This window comes from Lacerta agilis, chromosome 8 (assembly GCF_009819535.1).
Source record: "Lacerta agilis isolate rLacAgi1 chromosome 8, rLacAgi1.pri, whole genome shotgun sequence".
Lineage (NCBI taxonomy): Eukaryota > Metazoa > Chordata > Lepidosauria > Squamata > Lacertidae > Lacerta > Lacerta agilis.
Genome location: NC_046319.1, coordinates 73,293,285 through 73,316,288, shown reverse-complemented (window position 1 = coordinate 73,316,288; position 23,004 = coordinate 73,293,285). Strand labels below are relative to the sequence as shown.

At 47.7% G+C, this 23,004-nt stretch overlaps 3 protein-coding genes across 5 annotated transcripts; 2 read left to right on the top strand and 1 right to left on the bottom strand.

Moving 5' to 3' along the window:
- The first annotated feature begins 1,081 nt into the window (after window positions 1–1,081).
- On the top strand, window positions 1,082–4,044 carry ZNF576 (zinc finger protein 576). 2 transcript variants are annotated; one of them, XM_033158266.1, is made up of 3 exons: window positions 1,082–1,155; window positions 2,256–2,481; window positions 3,477–4,044. In XM_033158266.1, exons 2-3 carry the CDS (start codon window positions 2,262–2,264, stop codon window positions 3,992–3,994), a joined length of 738 nt encoding a protein of 245 aa, XP_033014157.1. In that variant the 5' UTR covers window positions 1,082–1,155; window positions 2,256–2,261; the 3' UTR covers window positions 3,995–4,044. The 2 variants fall into 2 exon arrangements, with proteins under 2 accessions (XP_033014157.1, XP_033014155.1); XM_033158264.1 differs by lacking the exon at window positions 1,082–1,155 and having other exon boundaries at window positions 2,092–2,481.
- Window positions 4,045–7,663: 3,619 nt separating this feature from the next.
- LOC117051679 (interferon-inducible GTPase 5-like) lies at window positions 7,664–17,474 on the bottom strand. 2 transcript variants are annotated; one of them, XM_033158261.1, is made up of 3 exons: window positions 17,382–17,474; window positions 13,495–14,197; window positions 7,664–10,815 (listed from the first exon to the last, which is right to left on the bottom strand). In XM_033158261.1, exons 2-3 carry the CDS (start codon window positions 14,187–14,189, stop codon window positions 9,648–9,650), a joined length of 1,863 nt encoding a protein of 620 aa, XP_033014152.1. In that variant the 5' UTR covers window positions 14,190–14,197; window positions 17,382–17,474; the 3' UTR covers window positions 7,664–9,647. The 2 variants fall into 2 exon arrangements, with proteins under 2 accessions (XP_033014152.1, XP_033014153.1); XM_033158262.1 differs by lacking the exon at window positions 17,382–17,474 and adding an exon at window positions 16,887–17,003.
- A 95-nt stretch (window positions 17,475–17,569) lies between these two features.
- On the top strand, window positions 17,570–22,424 carry LOC117051680 (interferon-inducible GTPase 5-like). Its single transcript, XM_033158263.1, is given in 3 exon segments — window positions 17,570–17,669; window positions 18,525–19,161; window positions 20,834–22,424. Coding segments are annotated over 2 exon segments (1,797 nt in total). The 5' UTR covers window positions 17,570–17,669; window positions 18,525–18,559; the 3' UTR covers window positions 22,029–22,424.
- The last annotated feature ends 580 nt before the right edge of the window (window positions 22,425–23,004 follow it).

Sequence of the window (23,004 nt, the reverse complement as noted above, 5' to 3'; positions counted from 1 at the left end):
ATGTTCTGGTTTCACCCATTGCTGGGTAGAACAAGCAGCTAGCTGCTGGCTTACATGAAGAGCCACGTGGTTGGCCACAGTGAGAACAGGATGCTGGGTTCCGATGGACCATTGTCCTGATCCAGCAGAGCTCTTCTGTTAGGAAGTGGACTCTGGCTCCTGGAAGCTCATGCCACAATAAAACACTTGTTGGTCTTTTAAGGCACCACAAGACTTGTTGATTTTGATGCCAATAGTCCTCTTAACACATCTAACTCATCTGGAAATTGTTTACCATGTAAGACGGGGTATGATGATGAGGACGACTATTAAATACTTTTCTACTCGCTCCCGAAACGAGCAATCATGCAATTTGTGGAAAGTGTGAGAACCCTCCTTATGATCTCTCTCTGTGTGTGAATGAAAATAAGGAAAACGGGGGCTAAAATAAGAGAAAGTTGCATGGTAGAGCTGCCCTGCCTTTAGCACGGCAGTAGGAACGGCCAGGCAGAATTTCAGCCGGTGAAGATTTCCTTCCTATCCGCAGCTTTGGCCAAAGCTTCACCTGCTGAACATCTTCCTGTTATGCTTGCTATTAAAAGCACAGAGCTAGTCTCAGCTCACCGAGCCAGCGCATGTGCCCCGCTATCTCAGCCCTCCACTTCGCGGCTGGGATCGGAAGCAGGGAAGAGCATGCGCACAAGCCCCCTTTTTTTCCAACAAAGCGACGAAATCTATGGTCGGCACGCACCATAGACTTAGACGAATCGGGTACAGCCTCATGCAGATAGCTACGCTTGCCCGATAACTCTAAGGTAGAAGAGCCGTCCCACCTATCGTCAAACGTCTTATTTGGGCGCATCGCGCTATTTACGTCGCACCAAGGCTGCCTAATATATTGCCTGAAAATAATAATCACGGAGTGTGCCCGTCTAGGGCCCACAGAGGGGTAACTGCGCGAAGGCTCCCCAGTCCCAGTCTATTCCTGTATCCGCGCCACGAATAAAAAGCTGCGGCGGCAACAAGATAAAAGTATGCGCATGGATATTAGTCAGGCGGATATTTAGACATCGCTCTACAGGAAATTGGCGAGGGAGGGCCTTGTTGGAGGAGGAAGGTCCCCGGAAGCAGGAAAAAAAACACACAGTGTGGGGTAAAAAAGAAACGTAGAGAAAGGTGACGGTTGAGATGTGCATTTTTAATTTTTCTTATTGACAGGGGTTGACAGGGAAGCCGAGCGGGCCTTTCTGAGAGAGGCTTTTCGTTGTTTCTTAAGGGCCGGGAGTGGTGAGATGGCAGAGGGAAGTGCCTGAGGAAGAGCTGGAACAGTCTAGGGACTAGCGACAGGTGAAGGTGGGAGACCTGACCGCGGGCGGAGGGAGGAAGAGAGGCTGCTCTGGGCTGAGCCGCCGCGTAGGTGAGAAGGGGGCGCCGCTAGCCTAGAGGAGGGTCCCACAGCAGGCCATTCGGGGACTCTAGCTCCCGGCGGCAGCAGCCGGCGTGGCCCATGGCTGGGGATTGTGGGAGTTGTAGTCCTACGAGGACTCTTCCCCCTCCCGGCTTGGTGGAGGAGGTGATACTGTGGGGCTGGGGGTGAGGTGGGCGCATTTGCGGGAGGGAGGAGGCTCTTCTTAGGAGACGGTCAGCGAGGAGGAAATGTTGGGGGCGGTCCCAGATGTATAGCACTTTATTAGTTAAAACAACCTTTCAGACCACCTTGGGTGGTGGTTGTTGTGTTTATTAGCATGTTATATATTCCCACGTTTTTTTGGTTCATAAAGCACTCTGTGATCCTTGGATGAAGTGTGTTATAGAAATATAATAAATAATATGATGGTGATGATGATTACCAAAAACCTGGTAAGCTGGTCCATGAAACAAGTAGTAGTAGTAGTAGCCTCTTAGAATGTCTGCATATACTTTTGCTAGCAACAATTGTATGCTTCTGCATGCATTTTTCCTTGGAAGACAACACTTTGTGTTTGGTAATCATTTTGTAAGATATTTAGTAATCTTTGCAAAGAAACAGCAACAACAAAGTCCGCCTGCCTTCTAGTTTACAGGTGCCTCTTTGCTTGGTTGGCCTGAAACAGTACAGTATATTAAAAAAAAGCTGCTTCACTAACTGCCGTTTACATTTCCTTGAAGCAGAAGCTATGAAGAGCATCTCCTTTAAAAAGGAGTGCATCACACATGGGCATAACCTGAGTTGTGTATGAGGAAGGGAGCCAAGGGGGATTGGGTCTTTTGCTCACAACTTGGTTTCATTCTTACAGGTAGCAATGGCTGACTCTTCTGCAGTCAGTACGCCACTGTTAACTGAGCAACTTCTTACAAAGGTGTCGGACTGCAATGGGCTTGATGTTTCAATAGCCCAGGAGCATCTAACAATCTGTAAGCCAGAGCCTATCTGTGTAGAGGAGGTGAGCTCCACAGTGCTGCCCCCTGTCTGCCCAGGCACAAATGACAGAGAAAAAGGACCCCCTAGCAATAGTGCAATCTGTGAGTACTATGGTTTTGTTCTTGCGTTTAGAATTTAAACGATTCTCCAGCTAGTGAAAGAATTTCTAGAATTTCCTGTTATAAACAACTGTTAAAAAGTTCTACTTACAGGTAGGTAGCCATGTTGGTCTGCCGTAGTCGAAACAAAATATAAAAAATTCCTTCCAGTAGCACCTTAGTTGGTCTCTAAGGTGCTACTGGAAAGAATTTTTTTAATTAAAAAGCTGCATTAGAAGTCATAATCTTCTTCCTTTTAATATGTTTCCCTGCCAGCATTCTGAAATATGAACAAGGATGTGACTGCATGGCATCATGAGACACAGGTTTTCTGCATGGCACTATTTGCAGTGCAGACAGCCAGCTCTAGGTCCATGCATGCAACCCAATGTATTGGCCAGGTCCTGCAGTTTCCTAGCTTTCATTAAAAAACGAGGGGAAAGCTTCTAGCTCTCATGACTATAGAGGAAAATCTTAAAAACTGCTACTTAATTTAATGCTCACTTTCAGGTAAGAAACCACCGCCTCTAGATGAGGAGTGCCTGTCCATTTCTATTGCCTATGTCACTTTCATCCTGATAGTTTGCATGTGAGGCCCGTGTCCTAATCAACTTTTCATTCTCCCTTTATCCCTGTTGGGGAACAGCCAAAGTGTTCCACAGTGATTACTTGAATGGAGAAACACAACAGTGTGTAAAGGCAGCTCCCCTCTCCCCACTTCTGCTATCAGAAAGCACACTTTATCAACAGCTGATGAAGGAGAGTGTAACTTATGCAACCTCCTCCTCAATAGTTTGTGTACAATGCTGACTTAAGCTCACATAGCTTGCATAGTCTGAAGGTTGTGAGAATGAAGTGTCCTGCTGATGAAAAACTGATTGCCAGGATGGCAGACTTTTCATGGCATTCTATCCACCTGTTTCTCCTTCTCTTCAGGGAAGTTCTGCAAAGTAAGCTGCAGGCCCTGCTTGATTCCCTCTGTTTCTCTTCATCTCCAGACAGCCTGGGTGCCAATCAATGTTTTCACTGCCTGATCACCTTCCCAGATGAGAAGTTCAAGGAGCGGCACATGAAGCGGGAGCACCCAGAGGACTTCGTTCAGGCCAATCTGCGTGATGCTCTTTTTGTCTGCTTCATATGTAACAAGGCCTTTGAGAGTTCTCGTGCGCTTATATGCCACCAGCGGGGCCATGCGCCAGCCCCGCCCTCTGACTCTACTGACTGCTTGCGCCCTACCTTTGACTGCCATGACTGTGGCCGCCGCTTCAGCCAGTTGGCCAACTACCAGCGTCACCGCCTGGGCCATGCCGCGGGCCACAGCTTGCCTCACCAGTGTCCGGACTGCGGCAAGAGCTTCCGACAGCTTTCAAACTTGCGTCGGCACCAGGCTTTCCACCAGCAGACCCAGGAGTTGCTGCCCTCCCTCCCCTATTCCTGCATGGAGTGTGGGGAGAGCTTTAACCAGGAGGCTGGGCTGCATGAACACTACATCCGCCATGCCCGCGGGGAGCTCTAATATAAGCTGTAGCTTTGTATCTATTCCCTGGATCCAGGTGGAGGCAGAAAGATTGCTGTGTGAGATACAGAGCCAGAATGAGACAAGGAACAGGATTGATGGGTGCTTTCTGGTTGAGAAACGGAAGGGGGAAGCCACTATTTTTAGGTGGTGTCACATCTGGTTTTGCTCTAGCCAGGAAGAATAGTTGGTACAGGGATATATGCAAAGCTGTATTTTCCTTCTAGGAAGTGCTGTCTCCATAGAGTGAGGATAACTTAAGAGCCAAGGATGGGAATATTCACTTTTAGGAGATGCTGACTTCCACCTAGTTCATGGCAAGATTTGCTGCTGGTCAAAGGGATGGGAAGCTTCCATCAGTATTTTGCCTTTTCTAGATGCTCAGCTGTCATGAAGGGCACACTTTTTGCACTCCCACCTGCCCAAGCTTGGGTAGCCTTGCAGAGAACCAGCTTGTTTCCTGCAGAAGGTTGGGAAGAGTTAACTGTTTGAGGGTGCAGAGTAGAAGTTAAGTCAGCTGATTAAACCCTACAAGTACTTTTTATAGGGAGAGGAGAATTCAAGTGAGAAGATTCTCTTGCTTTTAAAACCTGAACTATACACAACTTTGGGTCTGAGCCAGCCCCTTCAGTTGTGAGTATCCTGATTGGATTCTCTACTCAAGTGAGAGATTAGGAGGCAGAAGACCAGTGCTCCCCCCCCCAGGGGGGTAATCAAGGGTACACAATACAGGCACCTTATCTTTTCCTAAAGAAAAGCACTGGTTAAAAACATGGCACTTACTGTAACAACTTCATGGTGAACACGGGCACTTTTTTTAAAGAAGAAAAGCATTGCAGAAGACAAAATAAATTATGTTCCACAGCTCTGTGTACAATACCAGAAGCACCTCTTAGGCTCTCAGTAGGCCAGCAGTGGAGAATCTTTTTCCTGTTGATGGCTGCACTCCCTTGAGGGAGGGAGGCAGTCAAAAGTGGGCAGGGCCACCTCTCTTCTCTTTCCTTTTCCTCCCCCACCCAGAAAGCTGCTGGGGGAAGTACGTATCTCTGCTTCCCAGAGATCTGAGCCAGTGTCTTGCAGAGTCTCTCTGCTACCTCCATCCATTTCAGCTTTTCTTCTGTATTTTCCCCTTCCTGCCCTCTTTCCCCAGACATTAAAGGTAAAGGTAAAGGGACCCCTGACCATCAGGTCCAGTCGTGTCCGACTCTGGGGTTGCGGCGCTCATCTCGCTCTATAGGCCAAAGGAGCCGGCGTTTGTCCACAGACAGCTTCCGGGTCATGTGGCCAGCATGACAAAGCCGCTTCTGGTGAACCAGAGCAGCGCATGGAAACGCCGTTTACCTTCCCGCTGGAGCGGTCCCTATTTATCTACTTGCACTTTGACGTGCTTTCGAACTGCTAGGTGGGCAGGAGCTGGGACCGAACAACGGGAGCTCACCCCGTGGCAGGGATTCGAACTGCCGACCTTCTGATCAGGAAGCCCTAGACTCTGTGGTTTAACCCACAGCGCCACCTGGGTCCCTCTCCCCAGACATTAGGCTGCATGATATTCTGCTGAAGTCTGCCGATTACCCACTCCTAACACAGAAATTGCCATTTATAGTGAGGTACCATTTCTCCATCCCCCTTCTTGTCCCTTGGGGAAAACATATGCCTTGAAAAGAAAATGGTGGAGCAGCATAGTTCTTACACTCGTTTGTTTGCTACCAAGCATGAAACAGATTACGCTGGCTCTTTTGGCCAGCGCGAGGTGTTAAGACACTGACAGCCCTATGCTGTCCACTTGGTGGCACTGCCAGCTAGAAATTGAAAGCATAGTCTTCTCCATTCCAAGGCACCTAAACACTAACAAATAAATCTGCTTTGTACTGAGTCATTGGTCTGCTTGTTCCAGTACCATTTTTGCCAGCTGACATTTGAGAACATTCTCCCAAAACTGAGCTGTGAACACTGCTAAACCATGCTGGATCACATGGAATGGCTTTTGCTCGCCCAAATAGGCACTTTGGCCCCTTCTGCACTATAACCTGCAGTGTTATATAGCTTTAAATTGTCATAGCTTCCCCCAAAGGATCCTGGGAACTGTTGTTTGTTATGTGTCCTGTGAGCTGTCAGGAGATTCCTAATCCCCACACAGAGCTACCTTTCCCAGAGTTGACTAGGGAGAGGGATTGTTAAACCACTCTGGGAACTGTAGCTTTGTGAAGGGAATAGGGGTCTCCTCACAACTTTCAGCACCCTTAACCAAGTAGGATGTTTCAGGGAAGATCTATGACTGTTTGTCGTAGTATATTACTGCTTATGGAGCCTCAAATTCAGTTCCTGGTCCTTTTCATTTTATAATTCTTCCCCCCCCCGATAATAAAAACAGCCCATGATTTCTTTCTTTCCCCACTAATGCAACACTAGTAGTAGTAGTAGTAGTAATAATAATAGTAGTAGTTATTTAAAGAAGACTCTTCCCATTAACATAAATTTGGTGGGTGTCTTGAGAGAGCTGTATCCCCATTTACAGCTTGTCATTGCCATTATTCATATATTACTACAGGGCTATATAAATACCTGTGCTAGAGGAGCACAGCAGAAAGCTCAGTATCTGAATTCGTAAAATAAAACTGAAAAATGTTAATGATTTGCGTGCACACGTCTAATGTTGCTCTTTACTCATTGATAACGCAGGCACTAGCCAATAGGTGCCTGTCATACTCTCTCGGCCACATTCCACCCAGCACATAATGGATGTTTTAGCGGGAGGAGGACAATTGCTTAGCAATGAAATGTTTCTTAAAAGCAGGGAAGTATGCTTTGCCCATAAATAGTAGGGCTACTAGAAGTGTCTGGGTGCATGTCCCAGGTTCTATCTTCATCCATCTTCAGGTAGGGCTTCTCCTGTCTGAAATCCTGGAGAGCTGTAGAAGGCAGCTTCCTATGCTCCCCATATTTGCCTGTGTGGGACTGTTTTGTTCTCCTCCTGCATGAGCAAACAACCCAGGAAGTCACAGTTAGCCCCCCCCCCCCAAACACACACACACCTTTCCAGATCAAAGCACACACAACCTGTTTTTTAAAGTGCTTCCTTGATGGCACACATAGCTAATCATAAGTACTTAAATAGAACCTAGATCTCCTCTGGAAATAAATAATGATTTATGTTCACCAACAAGAAAATAATGTTTGGTTTTGTGTGGTGTCACAGTGTTGTAGGAAAAGAAGAGTCTAGCATGCTTTGGGCAGGAGATGGATGGGGAGGAAGTCACCAGTACCCTGCTCCTATCAGCCAAGAGCTACAGTAAGTTTCCCCAAAGCCTTATGGCAATATTGTGAACTTTTAAATAATAGTGGCTTCTGGAATGTATAAATATAGCTACTGGTCTTTTTAAGTTAAGGGGGCAGGAACGTTACTTGGGACAACAATGGATTTGTTCTGGAAGTCATTCAAAGATGACACTATGATTTGTTATCTAAATACAGCAATGAAAATGTTGCCTGGATTGGTCAGCAAGGCAGGGATGGGGAACCTGGGACTAGACTACAACTACATCCCTAGGTAGCAGGACCAGTGGTTAGGGATGATGGGAATCGTCGTCCCAAAAACAGCTGGAGACCCGAGTTTGGGAAACCCTGGTGTAAAATTAATAACCAAGTAAAGATTTCAATCTCACCTCCATATAACATCAACATTTCCCACCGTTTCACAACTTTATTTATCATATAGGTAACAGCAAGTGATGCCACATAAACAACAGTTCTTGCATTGAGCTGAGCAAGTGCCGGATGAGAGACTCGCGAATCAACAGCTGTTTGGGCTCCACCTCAGCGTCAGCATCCTATTACTAAGCAAGCAATTTATATTTATAAGGAATGGCAGGCCGTTCTGGCAGCAGGTGCTTGCAGCATGACTTAACAAATACATACCAAGCTATAGATAATGAGTGGCTGACTAATCACTCTTCCTAGCGTCCATCAACAACTTGTGTTTGCCTTTAAAAAACAACAGTTGGTTTGAACAACACAAAGCCTCTGAGGCTCCATTCCCAATACAGGCTCAGTGGCTCTTCTGTTCCTTGAAAGAACAAATACTTCTGAAAAGGAAGAGCACTTGTCAATCCCTCTGTGTGCATAGGTCAGGGTCCCAGAAGAAAAGAAAACATGCACACCTAGTTTTGTGCAAAGAAAGAGGTTTCACACTTTCATTCTTCCAGCCACCTCCACTCCCCGTCTGCCTTTCAAAGCCAAGCAAGGGTTGGGCTGTGATTTAAGGTATTTGTTTCTAAACCAAGGCCAAGTAGTGCTCCTAAGGCAACTTGCTTTTTGCATGTTGAAAGTTACTCTCAATCAGAACAATTAGTCAAAAGTTGCTCTTCGGGGGTTTTGAATTCACCAGTAAGTTGTGGTTGTTGGTGCCCACTGGGGATGGAAAGCAGCAAGACCAGCAGAAGATGGAGCCTGGGCCAATGAGCACCAAATAAAATTGTCCTCCTCCTCCTCCTCCCTTTGTTGAGTTCCGCAAAGCCAACACTGAAACTGAGGAGAAGGAAGCTGGCAGCCATGGACCGCTCCACTTGACCTGTGCCAGCCTCCGCTGTAAGTAAGATTATTGAAACAGCAAGATCACACAGTAAGCAACCAAAGACAAGGAAACACAAGGAGAGGTGGAAGGGAGGGAACAGGAACTCAGGTGGCTCTGCCCTGTGGCTGAGGTTACAACGTGCAACATTTCTGCCTACTTGGTTTGAACTGGGCAGCAAGGAGCGTTTAGACAATCTTCCCCTCTTCCATTCATTACAATCCTAAAACGATAACCGTATCACTTTCAGGGGGACATTTTCAAGGTGAGACCAGTGTGAGCCCAATGGATTGGTAAGCACTGCAAAAGGGCAACGAATGACTCTCACAGGCAGTGATTAACAATGCACGCGCTGAGTTCAAAAAAGATTTGTTTTGATCTGGCTCCATTTTTAAAAAATCATGTAAGATGGTAAAGTTGTCCGTGTGCTAAGCTTGCCATATGTCAAGAACATTCCGGGCATGTCCTGGTTTTCAGGTGTAAAAATGGCAAAAATGTTGAATCTGCAAAATGTCAGGGAAAACCCGGATGTATGGCAATGCAATGGAATAAACAGCAAAAACAGCTCCAAAAGCTTAAAATCGCTATTTTGGGGGGAGGTTTTCCCAAAGAAGCTCAACAATTCTGGGGTCTCAACAACTTTGTGCACACTATACCACTGGGGGCTTACAGAACTGACACTTCATCCCCTCCCCTGACCAAAAAAAATCTCCCTCCCAACAAAAGGCTGGTGTTGTCAAGAAATTAGCATAGCCTTCTCAGCAGATAGTTAAGGTGAATCATGTGACACCCCTGTCTTCCCTGGCTAAAGTGATGCAAACCAGTGTGTCACTTCTCATCTCAGTGACAACTAGACCCCCCTTTCTCATAGCCAAGTTCTGCCACAAGTCTTGGGTCTCAGAGGGTCACGATGGGATGTAACCAAGGCAGTTGGACGCTCTACTTTTTAAAATCCATCATAACGCCACTGTCCTTTGAGACCCTTGGTCTTGTTCCATCTCGTCCTCCTTATGCTCTACGTTGATAGGTTATATTGTTAAGGGTGGTGTGCAGCATCGCACCCTCTAAACCAGTTCCTACCCAGCTCTATTTCTCTGTGTAGGCCAGCAGCAGCACCGCCTCTGCATTCTCAGACAGTTCCACCACAGCTCGCCTCAACATCTGGTAGGTGGACTCAAAGGAGATTTCAGGCTCCACCTTGACACCCCGCCCCAAATAGGGCACATAGCTCCATGCCCAGCTGGTCAGGGAGGTCGGCTTGGTGATGAGGCTGAGCACATATGCAGAGTCCAGTGGTTTAGCAAAGGGGCTTCGGATCACCGCCTGAAGCAGCCGGGGGGTTGTGCCGGTAGCCTGGGCAGTGTGCTCTACGGAGGCCTCATCCAGGCCAAAATCTATGCAGAAGCTGGCAATGGTGGTGATGAGGTTGTCGACCACGGCCGGCTGGGGATGCTCCACACAGAAGAGGCAGCTCTGAAGGGCCTTCCCCCACACATCTTTCATCAACACTTTGGCCTTCCGCCTAACCACTCGGGACAGGACAGTTGGCAGGGCTTTCCTCAGAGCTTTCGTCTTCAAGTCTGGAGCGTAGCTGCTGAGGGCTTCCAGGAGGAGTGGCAAGTCGAATGTTTCTGGCTTGAGACAGGAGACCAAGAAGACCTGTGGGGAGTCCACGCCGTCCTTCTTCAGAGCTTCCTCGCAGCACTTCCGCACCTGACCCTGCACTTCCTCTTTGGCGACGGGTTGGCTCCCAGGCCGGGTCTCCACATCTACATCTATCTTGCTCCTCACAAAGAAGAACTGCTTCCCCGCTGAGGTGATGGCTCTGGCCAGGCAGCTGTGGGTGTGCTTATAGCGTTCGGAGGCCACCAGCAGGAAGAAGTCATAGCGGCTGAGATCCAGGTGGCTCACGTCTTCCTCTGTCAGCCCCACCCCTGGCAAGTCCCAAAGGTAAAGGTTGGGGGCAACTGGGAGCAGGTAGGGCACAGCTTTCTGCGTCATCTCTGTCACCCCAGTGGGGGCCGCATTCGGTTCTCCACAGCCCACCCCTCTCAGAGCATTAACCAGCGAGGACTTCCCTGAGCCAACTTCACCTATCACGGCGACGTCCAGTCGTATTTGTGTGGGGTCCATCAACACGGATGAGATCACAGTTGGGACTTCTGACAAGCTGCCGCCCTGGCAGATTGCGTATAGCTCCTTAATCTTCTTCTGGCTCACCTTGTTCAAATCCTCCAGGTTCCCATCGTGAGTTCTAGAGAGAAGTGAGAACAGAATAATAAATATCCACAGTCCAGGGCTGCATTTCCTCAGGAGTTGCACGTTGGCAGTTGGCAAGGCCGAAGCCAGTGGTGTAGTGGTCTGGGGTCGGAGGGGATCACCAACCCATTGGTATTTCTGCAGCAGGGTCCCAGCATTCTCCCTGTCTCCAGCTTCCTAGGGCCACCCAATGAGAAGGAAAGGGGAGCCTTTTAGCTACGGTATGCTCCAAAGCGAAGCACTTAGGAACACTGAAAAGGCAAGGTGCTCCCATTTCAAGAGAATGGGCTGCTGCAAGTACAATGGGACTTCGAGGAAAACACAACTCCAAAAGAAGATATTGGAGGACTCCAAATCATTGCCCGTGTAAATAGCAGATCTAGCTAAAAGGCAACACATGGAAACCTGCGTTGATTGTTGCAATGCATCCGTAATTATTATTATTATTATTGTAAAATAATTGTAAGATGGTTGGCATGGTCTTAGAAGAGAGTATGGCTCTGAGGGGCCATTTTCAAATACAGTGGTACCTCTGGTTAAGTACTTAATTCGTTCCGGAGGTCGGTTCTTAACCTGAAACTGTTCTTAACCTGAAGCACTACTTTAGCTAATGGGACCTCCCGCTGCTGCTGCGCCGCGAGAGCACAATTTCTGTTCTTATCCTGAAGCAAAGTTCTTAACCTGAAGCATTATTTCTGGGTTAGCGGAGTATGTAACCTGAAGCGTATGTAACCTGAGGTACCACTGTATCTAATGGACTGTCACATAGAAGAAGATGGAGCAAGCTTGTTTTCTCCTGCTCTGGAGGGCAGGACTCGAACCAACGAATTCAAGTTCCACAAAAGGAGATTCCGACTAAACATGGGGGGAATCTCTGATAGTAAGAGCTGTTTGGCAGTGGAATGGACTCCCTCAGGAGGTGGTGGACTCCTTTCCTTGGAGGTAAACAACACAAAATTTGCAAAGCACAATCTAGTGCGGGTGTGGGGAACTTTCGGTACCTCAGAGGTTGCTGAACTACAGCTCCCATCATCCCTAGCAATTGGCCATTCCTACTAGGGCTGATGGGATTTGAAGTTCCCCACTCCTGGTCTTGTGTCACCCCATGCTACAGATTTGTCACTGACACAGATTTTGAGATACTGCCAAAACGAAATTTGAGAAGCTTTCCGCCATCTCCAGAGTTCATGGAACTGTATGAAAGGGAACCCTATTTACAAGAATTTATCCTAGTCTATTCCACCTCTTGCTTTTTCACATTCCTGCCTTAGCTAAGCCAGCTGCCACATTCTAGCATTCTGATGTTCCACTGGTCCTATGCAAGAAAAAAAGTTCATGACCCCAAAGCTTTAGCACACACTTCACCCAGGTTCTCTCCCCCCCCCTAAATATTTTTTTGTGCTACTGAAAAAAGTTAGGGCGCCTCCAAGCCTGCTAGTATCTTCCTCTTGTTTGCTACATAGAGTTAGGGCTACATAGCCCTAACCACTCGCAGCTTGAACAAACACTTTTGCATTTCTACATTCTGAGTGGCTGAATGATCCAGTCCCTCCCACAGTGCAGCTACACCAGAATTATCTGCTTTTAGGAGAGCCTGGATGAAAGGACAGGACAACAGGTCATTCAGGGATGCAACAGGCAACCTCCTTTGCAGACGAGTACTTTGGACCCACAGGAGCCTTTCATTACATAATTTCCTTTTTATTTCTCAGGGCTTGCTAGGACCGTTCTTATGGGACACAGCATCCTCTTTTCAACAGTGGGGGAAAGAACCCAGAAGCCAGATACAAGAGGCACAAGCTACCTTACTTTCTGGAAACAATTGGAGATACTTTAGTTTCAACGAGCTTTTCTAGCTAGATGGCAAGGTTTCTGCCTTTTAAAACCAGGGTGGATTTGATTTAAATCAAATCAATTTAAATCACAATTTAAATCACTAGTCAGCAAGACTTGATTCAAATCATTTTTTTTTTACAGAAAGACTTATTCTTGCTGGTATAATTTTAATATTTACAACCAGATGAAGGTTTCATTTTTGGAATAATAAATTTTCAGAGTAGTTTTTACAGTTACATCAAAAATTACTGATTTGGTTACACTATTAGAAATACATAGACAAATAATTATGAAATTATGGTGAGGTTCAATAAGTTAAATGTTTATATTTGGACAACTTTTCTGCTGTGCTTTATTGGAAGGAGAAAAACAATCATTTCCTTGATAACAATTTATTTAATTAAAACAATAACATTATAGCATATGTATCCATGTTTTTTTAACTGATGTGGTTAAACAATTAAAAAAACAAAAACAAAAAACTTTTAGCACACATGAAAAACTTAAAACAAATCCTTATTTCCTGATAAATAGCCTTTGGACTATAATGTAACCTAAATAGAAAACTATCTTTAGAAAGATTTTTCCTCCAAATGTATTTTATTTTTAAAAACTTATTTAAATTTTAAAAAAATCTGAGTTAAATAAAAAAATCATTTAAAAAAATCAATGATTTTTTTATCCACCCTGTTTAAAACCCATACTTGGTTGTTCTTGCACTCTTTTTATTTTAGCTGTTTTTTAAGGATATCTCTGTAAATTGCTTTGGGACGTAGATACGGGAGGCAACTCACAAATAAATAAGTGACTCAAGAGAGGCACCCTCTTCCTGACTCACCTCTTCAAATTGAGCACCTCTCCTTCCAGGCTGTCTTCAAAGCGTGCAAACTCATATCTGTCCGTCTCCAGCCCTGACACCAGGAATACCTTCTTGGGGTCCACCCCATGCTTGGTCAAAACACCTGCCAATTCCTTCCGGATGAGACCCAGCTGCTCAGTTGGATTGTACCTGGATCTGAGCCGCCGCTCGGCTGTGTGCAGGTCCAAGTCCACCTTGGTGCGTGCCAGGATGAGGCCTTTCCCTTTCTGCTTGATGGCCTTGAGGACTTGGAGGTGGCTGTCCCTCAAGCCTTCACCCCCGACCACCACCACAAAGCAGCTGAATTTGCTCAGGTCGCCCAAGCGTTTGAGGTAGGCGGACGGCTTCTCCGACGCCTCGAAGCCCGGCAGGTCGTGCAGGGTGAGGTCGGGGTAGATGGGGTGAGCGTGGGCAACCGGCTGCTTCGTGGTCTCGGGGGCCTCTCGGAGATAAGCCCATGGATCCGTCACCCGGCGGGGCTTGTCCAGCAGAGCCCCGACCAGAGTGCTCACCCCTGAGCCACGCTCTCCCAGGATACCGACCTGGATCTTGAGGGTGTTCACACAGTCTACCAGAGCCTGGATTTGGGAAGCGGCACTGCTGGCGTTCTGGGCCTCATACTGGGCCTTCAGGATCTTCAGCTGCGATTCGTCCAGGATGGAGGAACCGGCCATGGCTGGAGCTGCAAAGAGGATTGGGGGGGGGGGGAGAGAACACTATCTGCAGTTCTCAGTGTGCTCTTTAGTGATGAATGGGCAGATGCTTATCTCTGCCTGCCACCCTCCCTCCTTCCCTCTCTCACACACATATGTATTGACCACCATACAGTGAGTTGAGGAAGTGGGGGGGGGGGCACTGTCTCAGAGCTACTTCTTTGGTTACCTTAATGGCCCATGCTTTGAGGGCCATTACCTCACCAGGAAGCTAACCTGGGCTGTTCCAGGAAATGAATCTCGTGCTGGATCCATGAATTAGAAGGGCGCTCAGGCACATAACCTACCCTACCCTCTCAAAGAAAAAATTCACAACAGTATGCTTATGTCTGTAGTATGGTTATATTCTTCTTTGTAGAGTGCCCTCCCCAGGGAGGCTCACCCGGCGCCTTCGTTCCGTATCTTTAGGTGCCAAGCAAATAACATTCCTGTACAAGGTAAAGGTAAAGGACCCCTGGATGGTTAAGTCCAGTCAAAGGCGACTATGGGTTTGTGGGGCTCATCTTGCTTTCAGGCCGAGGGAGCCAGCGTTTGTCCACAGGCAGTTTTTTGGGTCATGTGGCCAGCATGACTAAACTGCTTCTGGTGCAACAGAACACCGTGACGGAAACCAGAGCGCATGGAAACACCGTTTACCTTTCCGCCACAGCGGTACCTATTTATCTACTTGCACTGGCGTGCTTTCAAACTGTTAGGTTGGCAAGAGGTGGGACAGAGCAACAGGAGCTTACCCGGTTGATGACCTTCTGATCGGCAAGCCCAAGAAGCTTACTGGTTTAGACCACAGTGACACCCATGTCCCTGTACAACTAGGCCTTTGGCTAATTAAACAATCTATGGTCTTTAAAACTGTGAGAGGAATCTATTGTTTTTGCTTGTTGCTATGTTATGTATTTTTTGTGTTTTTATATTGTAAGCTGCCCTTTAGTCCTCGGATTAAGGAGAGGAAGAAAGGCAAATTTATAAAAGTGACAATAACAACAACAGAGAGTTGCTAGGCACTGCCTGCAGTTAAAAGCTCTGCCTGCAAGCTTACTATCTAAAAGCAAACAGAGTCAAAAGGGAGGGAACTGGATAGTAAGGGATGCACCAGTCCCCAACCGACAGGGAAAAGGTGCCTAGAAAAAGAACCCAGTAAGTCAGCCTATGTAAAGAAAGAAGACTTTGGCTCCAGCATCAGACCACTAAAAATATGTCCCAGTCAGGAGTCCTGTTTCCAAAGCAAAGCCGCCTCTGCCCACTTTAAACAAACAAAGCCGGCCCACGAGCCCAACAGAGAAAAATCAAATATTTGGTTTCTTTTTTTCCTGTCAAAAACTAAGGGCTGCATCCAACCTCTACTCAGAGCAGTTCCGATGAAATCAATGGGCCTCAGTTAGCCACGTCCCATTAATTTCAATGGGTCTACTTCTGAGCAAACCAGCACTGGACAGAACTTTAAATTTCCTTAGCCCCTGGGGAAAACCTAGAGGTTGTAAGAGAAGAACTAAGAACAACGCTCCTGGATCAGACCATGAAAGGCCTACCTAGTCCAGAAGCCTGTTCCCACATTGGCCAACCAGACACAAAAGGGAAGCCTGCAAGGGTGAAGTGAGAGCAATAAGCACAAGAATGGGCCTTCTCAGTCGTGGCTCCCCAGTTATGGAATGCTCCCTGCTCCATCATTACCTATATTTAGGCACCAGGCCATAAACCTTTCTTTTCTGCCAGGTCTCCATCAGTGGGTGGGATGCCATATATGTGTGTGTGTGTGTGTGTGTGTGTGTGTGTGTGTTTTCAGCTTTTACTAAAGTTTGTGCAGTTGGCTTTAAAAAGGGGGTTAGACAAATTAATGGAGGAGAAAACTCTCAGAGGTCATGATGGTTATATGCAACTTTCAGGATCAGCAGCAGAATATCAGTTCTATGAGGACAGTTGTTACTATTATTATTATTATTATTATTATTATTATTATTAATGGTTTATTTAGTTATCAAACTTATCGGTCACTTAAAAAACAACTAATGAAAAGCAACTCAAAAAGTGACTTATACATTAAACCAACCCAACCCCTAAAAGCCTGATTTCTTAACTAGTGCAAACAGAGTGTTATGTCACATGGCACCTGCAAGAGTGCCAGTTCTGCAGATCAAAGCATTTATGGGATGAGGTTGATCCTGCAGGTAAACTGGCCCCAAGATGTTAAGAGGCTTTATGTGCTAATAGTAACATGTCAAAACTAACCAGTAGCAAACTGTCAGGAAATATGTCACAACATTCTGAGTTGGTGGCCAAATCACGGCACCACGCTCGGAGCTGTTGGTTCATAGCTCAGTAGTGCCTACACTGACTGGCAGCAGCTATCCAGAGGACATTCCCAGGCATACCTGAAGATGCTGGCAGGCATTGAACCTGGGAACTTCTGCCTGCAAAGCAGATTCTCTACCAGCTGACCTACAAACCCATCCCCATGACAGCAAATCCCGTAAGAACAGGTTTGTTTTGCTGGAGGCAGATCTGGGGAACTGCTAGACTTTCCCAAACATGGGGGTCAGCCAATGGCTTCTTTGTCACAGAATTCTGGTTGTAACCCAAGACCTTCAGAGAGACGTTTAATAATCAAAACAAGCCTGCCGGCCTCCATCTTGATAGATGCAGGCCTTTCTGAGCACAACACACCGTCAATAATTGCCCTTGTTCGTTTAACTGCTCTCTTTCCGTTTGTTTTTGAACATCAAGCCTGATGCGGAAGAACGCCAAAGAGCTCAAAAGCTTGCTCGCTATTCTGTGATCTTTTGCGGGATTGGTCCTAATACAAAGAAAGTAAAATCCACAAATCCAAGTGATGATTTTGGATCCTGGACAAACGCGGCTAACTATGATTTTTATATTTTAATTTTTTAAAAAAACTGTTTTAATTAAGCGCTGTGTGCATAAATATGCTCTGTTTTGCGTGTCCCGGATCCCCGCCCCCTGACTCCGGTTTTTGTCTTACAGGATAGGGAGAATGCCAGCTACAAAAGCAAAAAACACCAACTTCTCCATTTCCCCTTCTCCCTCCAACAGAAGGAACCCAGGAATCCTGGATGGCAGCCAGCCAGCCAACCCCACCCGGCTGCCCCCCAAAATGAAAAGGTTTCTGTAAAGGAGGCGTCCCAGGGGGGCAAGACCTACCCGTCCGTCGCCCGCCTCTCCGGGTCTTCTGCGCGCGGCGAGGCTTGGATGCTGCTGCGCCCCTGCGCCCTGGCTCCAGATGACGCGCAAAACAGAAGCTGGGAAATAGAAACCTCTTGGACGGGGGCGGAGACGGCGGCTCCTCCTCTTCCTCTCGCCTGACGTCTCTGGGATGCTCAGGGAAAACAGATCAGAGCGCATCGGCAGGCGGGTGGGATGAGGAAGCAGCCAAAAGGGGACGACGCCAGGAAGCCGAGCGAGCGGTCCCGGGGCCCAGCCTTGTCGCGGGTAAGCAAGCCCAGCCCGGCGGGTGTCTCCCCATCTTCTTCAGCCTCCATAAAACGAAGTGTCAGACGGCGGGTCGTTCTGGCTGCCTGAAGATCTTCTCCCCGGCCTGATGGAAGAGGCAAAAATACTCTCCGGCCTCTTTCCGCATTAGTGCGCCGCTGTGTCTGCCAGATGGCTTAACCAACCTGTTTTCTTGCCTAAGAATCAGCAGCCCTCTTATGCCATAGGCTCAACCCTCACGCCAAAAACTAGGATAGGAGAAGGGTCGCGTCTTTTGCTGGCGGGGGATGAGCGACTTCCGGCTGGTGATTTCAAGGCTGGATTACTGCAATGCTCTTTTTGTGGGCATAGCTGTCAACTTTTTCCTTTTCTTGCGAGGAACCCTATTCGGAATAAGGGAATTTCCTTTAAAAAGGGGGGGGGGAGTTGACAGCTATGTTTGTGGGGCTTCTCTTGCAACTTGATCTGGAAGCTGCAGAATGCTGCAGGAGTGAGGCACTGTTAGCATATAGCACTCCTGCTCAGAGATCTGCACCCGTTTGGGGTGAAACACCCCCTCCCCGACAGCATATAACACCTTGCTTGCGGGGGTTGTACTGCTTGCCAATCTACTACCCAGGTTCAAGATTATACCAGGTTATACCATTCAGGACCAGGTTACCTGGGAGATACACCATGGCTGCGGTCCTCAGTTTGAGGCCAGGCTCATTCCATTTTGGTGGTTTATGTGTGTGTGTGTGTGTGTGTGTGGACTTAAAATATATACAGCGAAGCTCATTGTGTTTAATCACAGCCTCTGAGTAATGTTGGTTTTCTCTCTTCTTCCATCTCTCCCCTTTCCTTACATTTCCACAGCATCTCTCGAGAAGCCTTGTTTCCCTGCACCAAACATGGCTCTAAAGACCCTCCAGGGCTCTGCTCTGAGCTCCCCAGAGCAAGGGGATGTTTCCGTGGTCCTTGTGGGAAAATCCGGGGTGGGAAAATCGGCCCTCCTCAATGCCTTGCGTGGGATGACCGAAAATGATGTCGGATGTGCCCCGTTGGATGCCCCACCTAAATCCGGGGGCCCTGTCATGTACCCCGACCCATCCCTTCCCAATTTACTGATATGGGAACTAGCTCTGGATTGTGAGGGGCAGGCCGACCGGTGGCTGAAGGAGGCTGATGTTTTTGTCGTGGCGACAGACGGCAAGTTTGACGAGACTCATGCCCACCTGGCCGGGGAGGCCCGGGCAGCTGGCAAGAAGGTCTATTTTGCCCGCACCAAGGCTGATTTGGATCTTCATACCCTCAAGCGGTTGATGGGGGAGCTCTACAACCGGCCCGAGGCCCTGCAGGCCCTGCGGGGTGTCTGTGCTGAGTCGCTGGGGGCCCACGGTCTCGGGGAGCCCTTTGTCTTCCTGATCTCTGCTTTTGAACCCTACGCCCTGGACTGCCCCCAGCTGCGAAAAGTGTTGCTGGAGGATGTCCACACGTATGAGAGGTAAGTCAGGGAACCAGCTTAAGCGAACCGTAGGAATATAGAATCATACCAATGAATGAACATGACTAAGATTCATAATGACAATAATAATATTGCGGAGCTAGAAAAGGGTTGCCGAAGTGATCAAGGGGATGAAGCCACTCCCCTATGAGGGTCGGGGCTTTTCAGTTTAGAAGAAAAGATGATTAAAGGGAGAGGACATGATAGAGGTGTGTAAAATTATGTGTGACACAGAGAAAGTGGATAGTCATAATACAGTTGTATCTTGGTTGTCAAACACCTTGGTACTTGGACGTTTTGGCTCCCAAACGCCGCAAACCTGGAAGTAAATGTTCCAGTTTGTGAGCATTTTTTGGAAGCCGAATGTCCGTTTTGGCTGTTGGCATAGTTTCCGGTGCCAATCAACCAATTGGAAGCTGCGTCTTGGTTTGCGAACGTTTTGGGAAGCCAATAGGGGTCTCTCAACAACTCTCATTGTACCTGGCTGGCCACTGTGAGAGTCGGATGCAGGATTGGATGAACCTTTGACCTGATCCACCAGGGCTTTTAGGTTCTTAAGTTTAATGGAAGAAGATCTACAGAGACTCCATGAACAGAGTTTTGAGGGCAGGTGCCTGCAGGCATGGGCACATCGCTCATAAGGACAAGGGCCTCTGGCTGATGTTCTTGTAGAGCGACAAGGAATGTAAATTGCAGCCGCAGGCCGATATTTATATCCTGGTGGCCTTTGCTCGAGTGTCATCAGGACTTTTGCTCGGAGCAAAGCAACCAGAGAAGTGGCCTTGTTGGTCTCGGTTTGTGCCTCCCCTGTGGAGAAAACAGTGTTTGTTTACAAGCAACAACCCCCACCGCCAAGATGCTCCTGTTACCCAGAGTTGTAATCAAACGAAGCTGTGCAAATCCAGTGTAGCGTAGTGTTAACTTTCTCGGTATTCCAAAGTTGTCCACTGGTCCAAAAAGGGTGGCAACCTTTTACAAGTCCACCACATATGAAAGAATGTTCCCTCTACCTCTTTAGACCTGTAAAAGGGTAAAGGAGTATTGGGAAATGATCCATAATGAATTGAAAAAAATGCTTCAAAGTATTCCCCCCCCCAAAAAAAACCTCCAGAGTGCTTCCTGTTGGGGATAATTCAGACAGAAATTCCCAGGTGTCAAAAAAGGTTATTTATGGATGCAACAACTGCAGCCCGTGTTTTGTTAGCTCCCAAATGGAAAACGAGTGAGGTCCCAGCCAAAGAAGAATGGCAACTTAAGTTGACAGAATATGCACAACTTGCAGACTTAACATATACAGGTTATAATAAGTTTTGATGGATGCAATAATGGAATACTGAATGGTATAGTTTTTGTAAAATATGCAGGGATTTGTGATATGTAAAATGAACCAGGGAAGAAGGTAAGTCATTTGATATCTTTAGGATGTAAAAATGAGTATTTTAAATTGTAAAACAGAAAATTTAATATAAATTGTATACAAAAAAACAAAAAGGGTGGCAACCTTTGAATGAGCTTAGTTGCTGTGGAATGCCTGCTGACTGGGGAAATGGGAAATGGAATGGAGCACTCCACAATACAACATTAATTTCATATGATATTAATTCTAGTCATTGATACTAATGATGTTAATATAATAGGAGATCAAGTATAGTTACAATATTAATCCCAGTTCTTGCTCCCTACCCCTTTGCCCCCACTACGAGGTGATCAGCGAGCAGGAGATTGCAGAGATCCAGGAGGCCTATGAACTGGGAGGCCTCTCGGAAGTGGTGACCCGCATTCAGTGCAGCCTGGAGACCCTCTGGAACGCCCATCTTGACATTGGCATCACAGGGGAGTCGGGCGCTGGGAAATCCACCTTTGTCAACGCCTTGAGGGGTGTGGGCGATGAGGAGGAGGGAGCCGCGGAGACGGGTGTGACGGAGACCACTGCCCAGCCTACGCCATATCCTTACCCCGACCACCCCAACGTCATCCTGTGGGATCTCCCTGGCATTGGCACGCCCAACTTCCAGGCTGAACGCTACCTAGAAGCGGTGGAGTTTTCTCGCTACGACTTCTTCATCATCCTGGCCTCGGAGAGGTTTAAGGAGAACCACGTCCGTTTGGCCAAGGCCATTGTCAAAGAAGGCAAGCGTTTCTATTTCGTGCGCACCAAGCTGGACAACGACCTGGAGTCCATGCGGAGGCGGAAGAACCCTCCAGCCGAAGAGGAAGTCTTGGAGGAGATCCGGACTGACTGCCGGGAGAAGCTCGCCAAGGCTGGGCTGGCAGACACCAAGGTTTTTTTGCTGAGCAGCTTTGAGATCGACAAGTTTGACTTCCAAGTTTTTGAGGAAACCCTGGAGCAAGAACTTCCGAGCCACAAGCGCCACGCCTTCCTGCTGTCGCTGCCCAACCTCTCCTCGGTCATCATTGACAAGAAGAGGCAGCTCCTTCACCAGGAGGTTTGGAAGGTAGCTCTGATCTCCAGCTTGGTGGCCGCCGTCCCTTTGCCGGGCCTGGCCTTCACCTGCGACGTCTCCATTTTGCTGAGGAAGCTGTCCACTTACCGGCAGGACTTTGGCCTCGACGCAGCGTCCTTGACCCGTCTGGCCGAACGGTCAGGGAAACCGCTGGAGGTCCTGAGGGCTGAAGTCCACAGCACTCTAGGCCGGAGCATCAACAGGGATGTGGTCATTGGGTTGCTGGGGAAGGCCACTGGGACAGGCTTGGTGGTGGCCAATTTCTTCATCCACCGGATCCCAATTTACGGAGCCCTGGCTTCCGGCGGGATTTCCTTCCACACCACTTACTACATGTTGAGCCAGTGCTTGGAAGAGCTGGCCAATGACTCCCAAAGGGTCCTCATGAAGGCCTTTGAAAGCGAAGTCTGAGGCAGCTGGAACAAGGCAGCAGTCCCTAGGCGCCTCTGTGACTCTTCCTCAGATGCCTTAGCACTGTTAAGTTCCCGCTTTAGCTTCATCATGGCTGATCTTGTTGATGTTTATGGAGTCATGGGACCATGGTCTTGTTTTGGAACCTGGTTTTGACGAACGGGAGTCGCATGAGGCCGCCACCCCCCATTGGAACGAGAGCAAGATTTAGACGAGCAATTTCTGTGCAGTGTCCCAGAAGGCTCCACAGTTCCCTGTTACTCAGGGGCGGCCAACCCCTCCAGATGTTGCTGAACCCATCGCCCCTGCATGTAAGCCAGGGTTTCCCAAACTTGGGTCTCCTGCTGTTTTTGGACTACAACACCCATCATCCCTTGCCAGCAGGACCAGTGGTCAGGCATAATGGGAATTGTAGTCTAAAACTGCTGGAGACCCAGGTTTGGGAAACCCTGGTGTAAGCCATGCTGACTTGGGCTGATGGGAGCTGTAACCCAACACCTGGAAAGCAATTGGCTCCCCATTCCTATTTTATGATAATGTCATGTGCCCTTTGGATGTTGCTGAACCATGACTCCCATCTTCCCTTTCTATTGGCCATGTTGACTAGGGGTGATGGAAGTTGTAGTCCTTCAACACTGTAGTCCGTCAACATCTGGAGGACCAAAGACGTCTGTTCTGTCCCGTTAAGCATTCAGTGGCAGGTTTAGTAACAGAATGTGATAGCTTTAGCTTTTGGAAACAGGAGCTCACTTTGCCTCAGATACATGACATAATTTGGAATGTTTCCTAGAGATATATCCATGGACATAGGTGGAGAAGGGTGTGTAGGAAAGGAAACTAATGTATTATCAAACTTTCTACACCGTCTCGTGCAGCTGATGGAATCGGACTCTGGCCCCTCACATGCTTTTTTCCTGACCACAATAAAATGTGTTAGGTGCTGTGATGCTGCTATGTTTTTAGCTATTCTTACTTT

Bases quoted from the DNA above. Each gene is read 5' to 3' on its own strand.
- LOC117051679 (XM_033158261.1), bottom strand. From the start codon at position 14,189: ATGGCCGGTTCCTCCATCCTGGACGAATCGCAGCTGAAGATCCTGAAG. The intron at 10,816-13,494 runs GTGAGTCAGGAA...ACTTCTCTCTAG, and splicing joins GAGGTGCTCAATTTGAAGAG to AACTCACGATGGGAACCTGG.
- ZNF576 (XM_033158266.1), top strand. From the start codon at position 2,262: ATGGCTGACTCTTCTGCAGTCAGTACGCCACTGTTAACTGAGCAACTT. The intron at 2,482-3,476 runs GTGAGTACTATG...CTTCATCTCCAG, and splicing joins CCCTAGCAATAGTGCAATCT to ACAGCCTGGGTGCCAATCAA.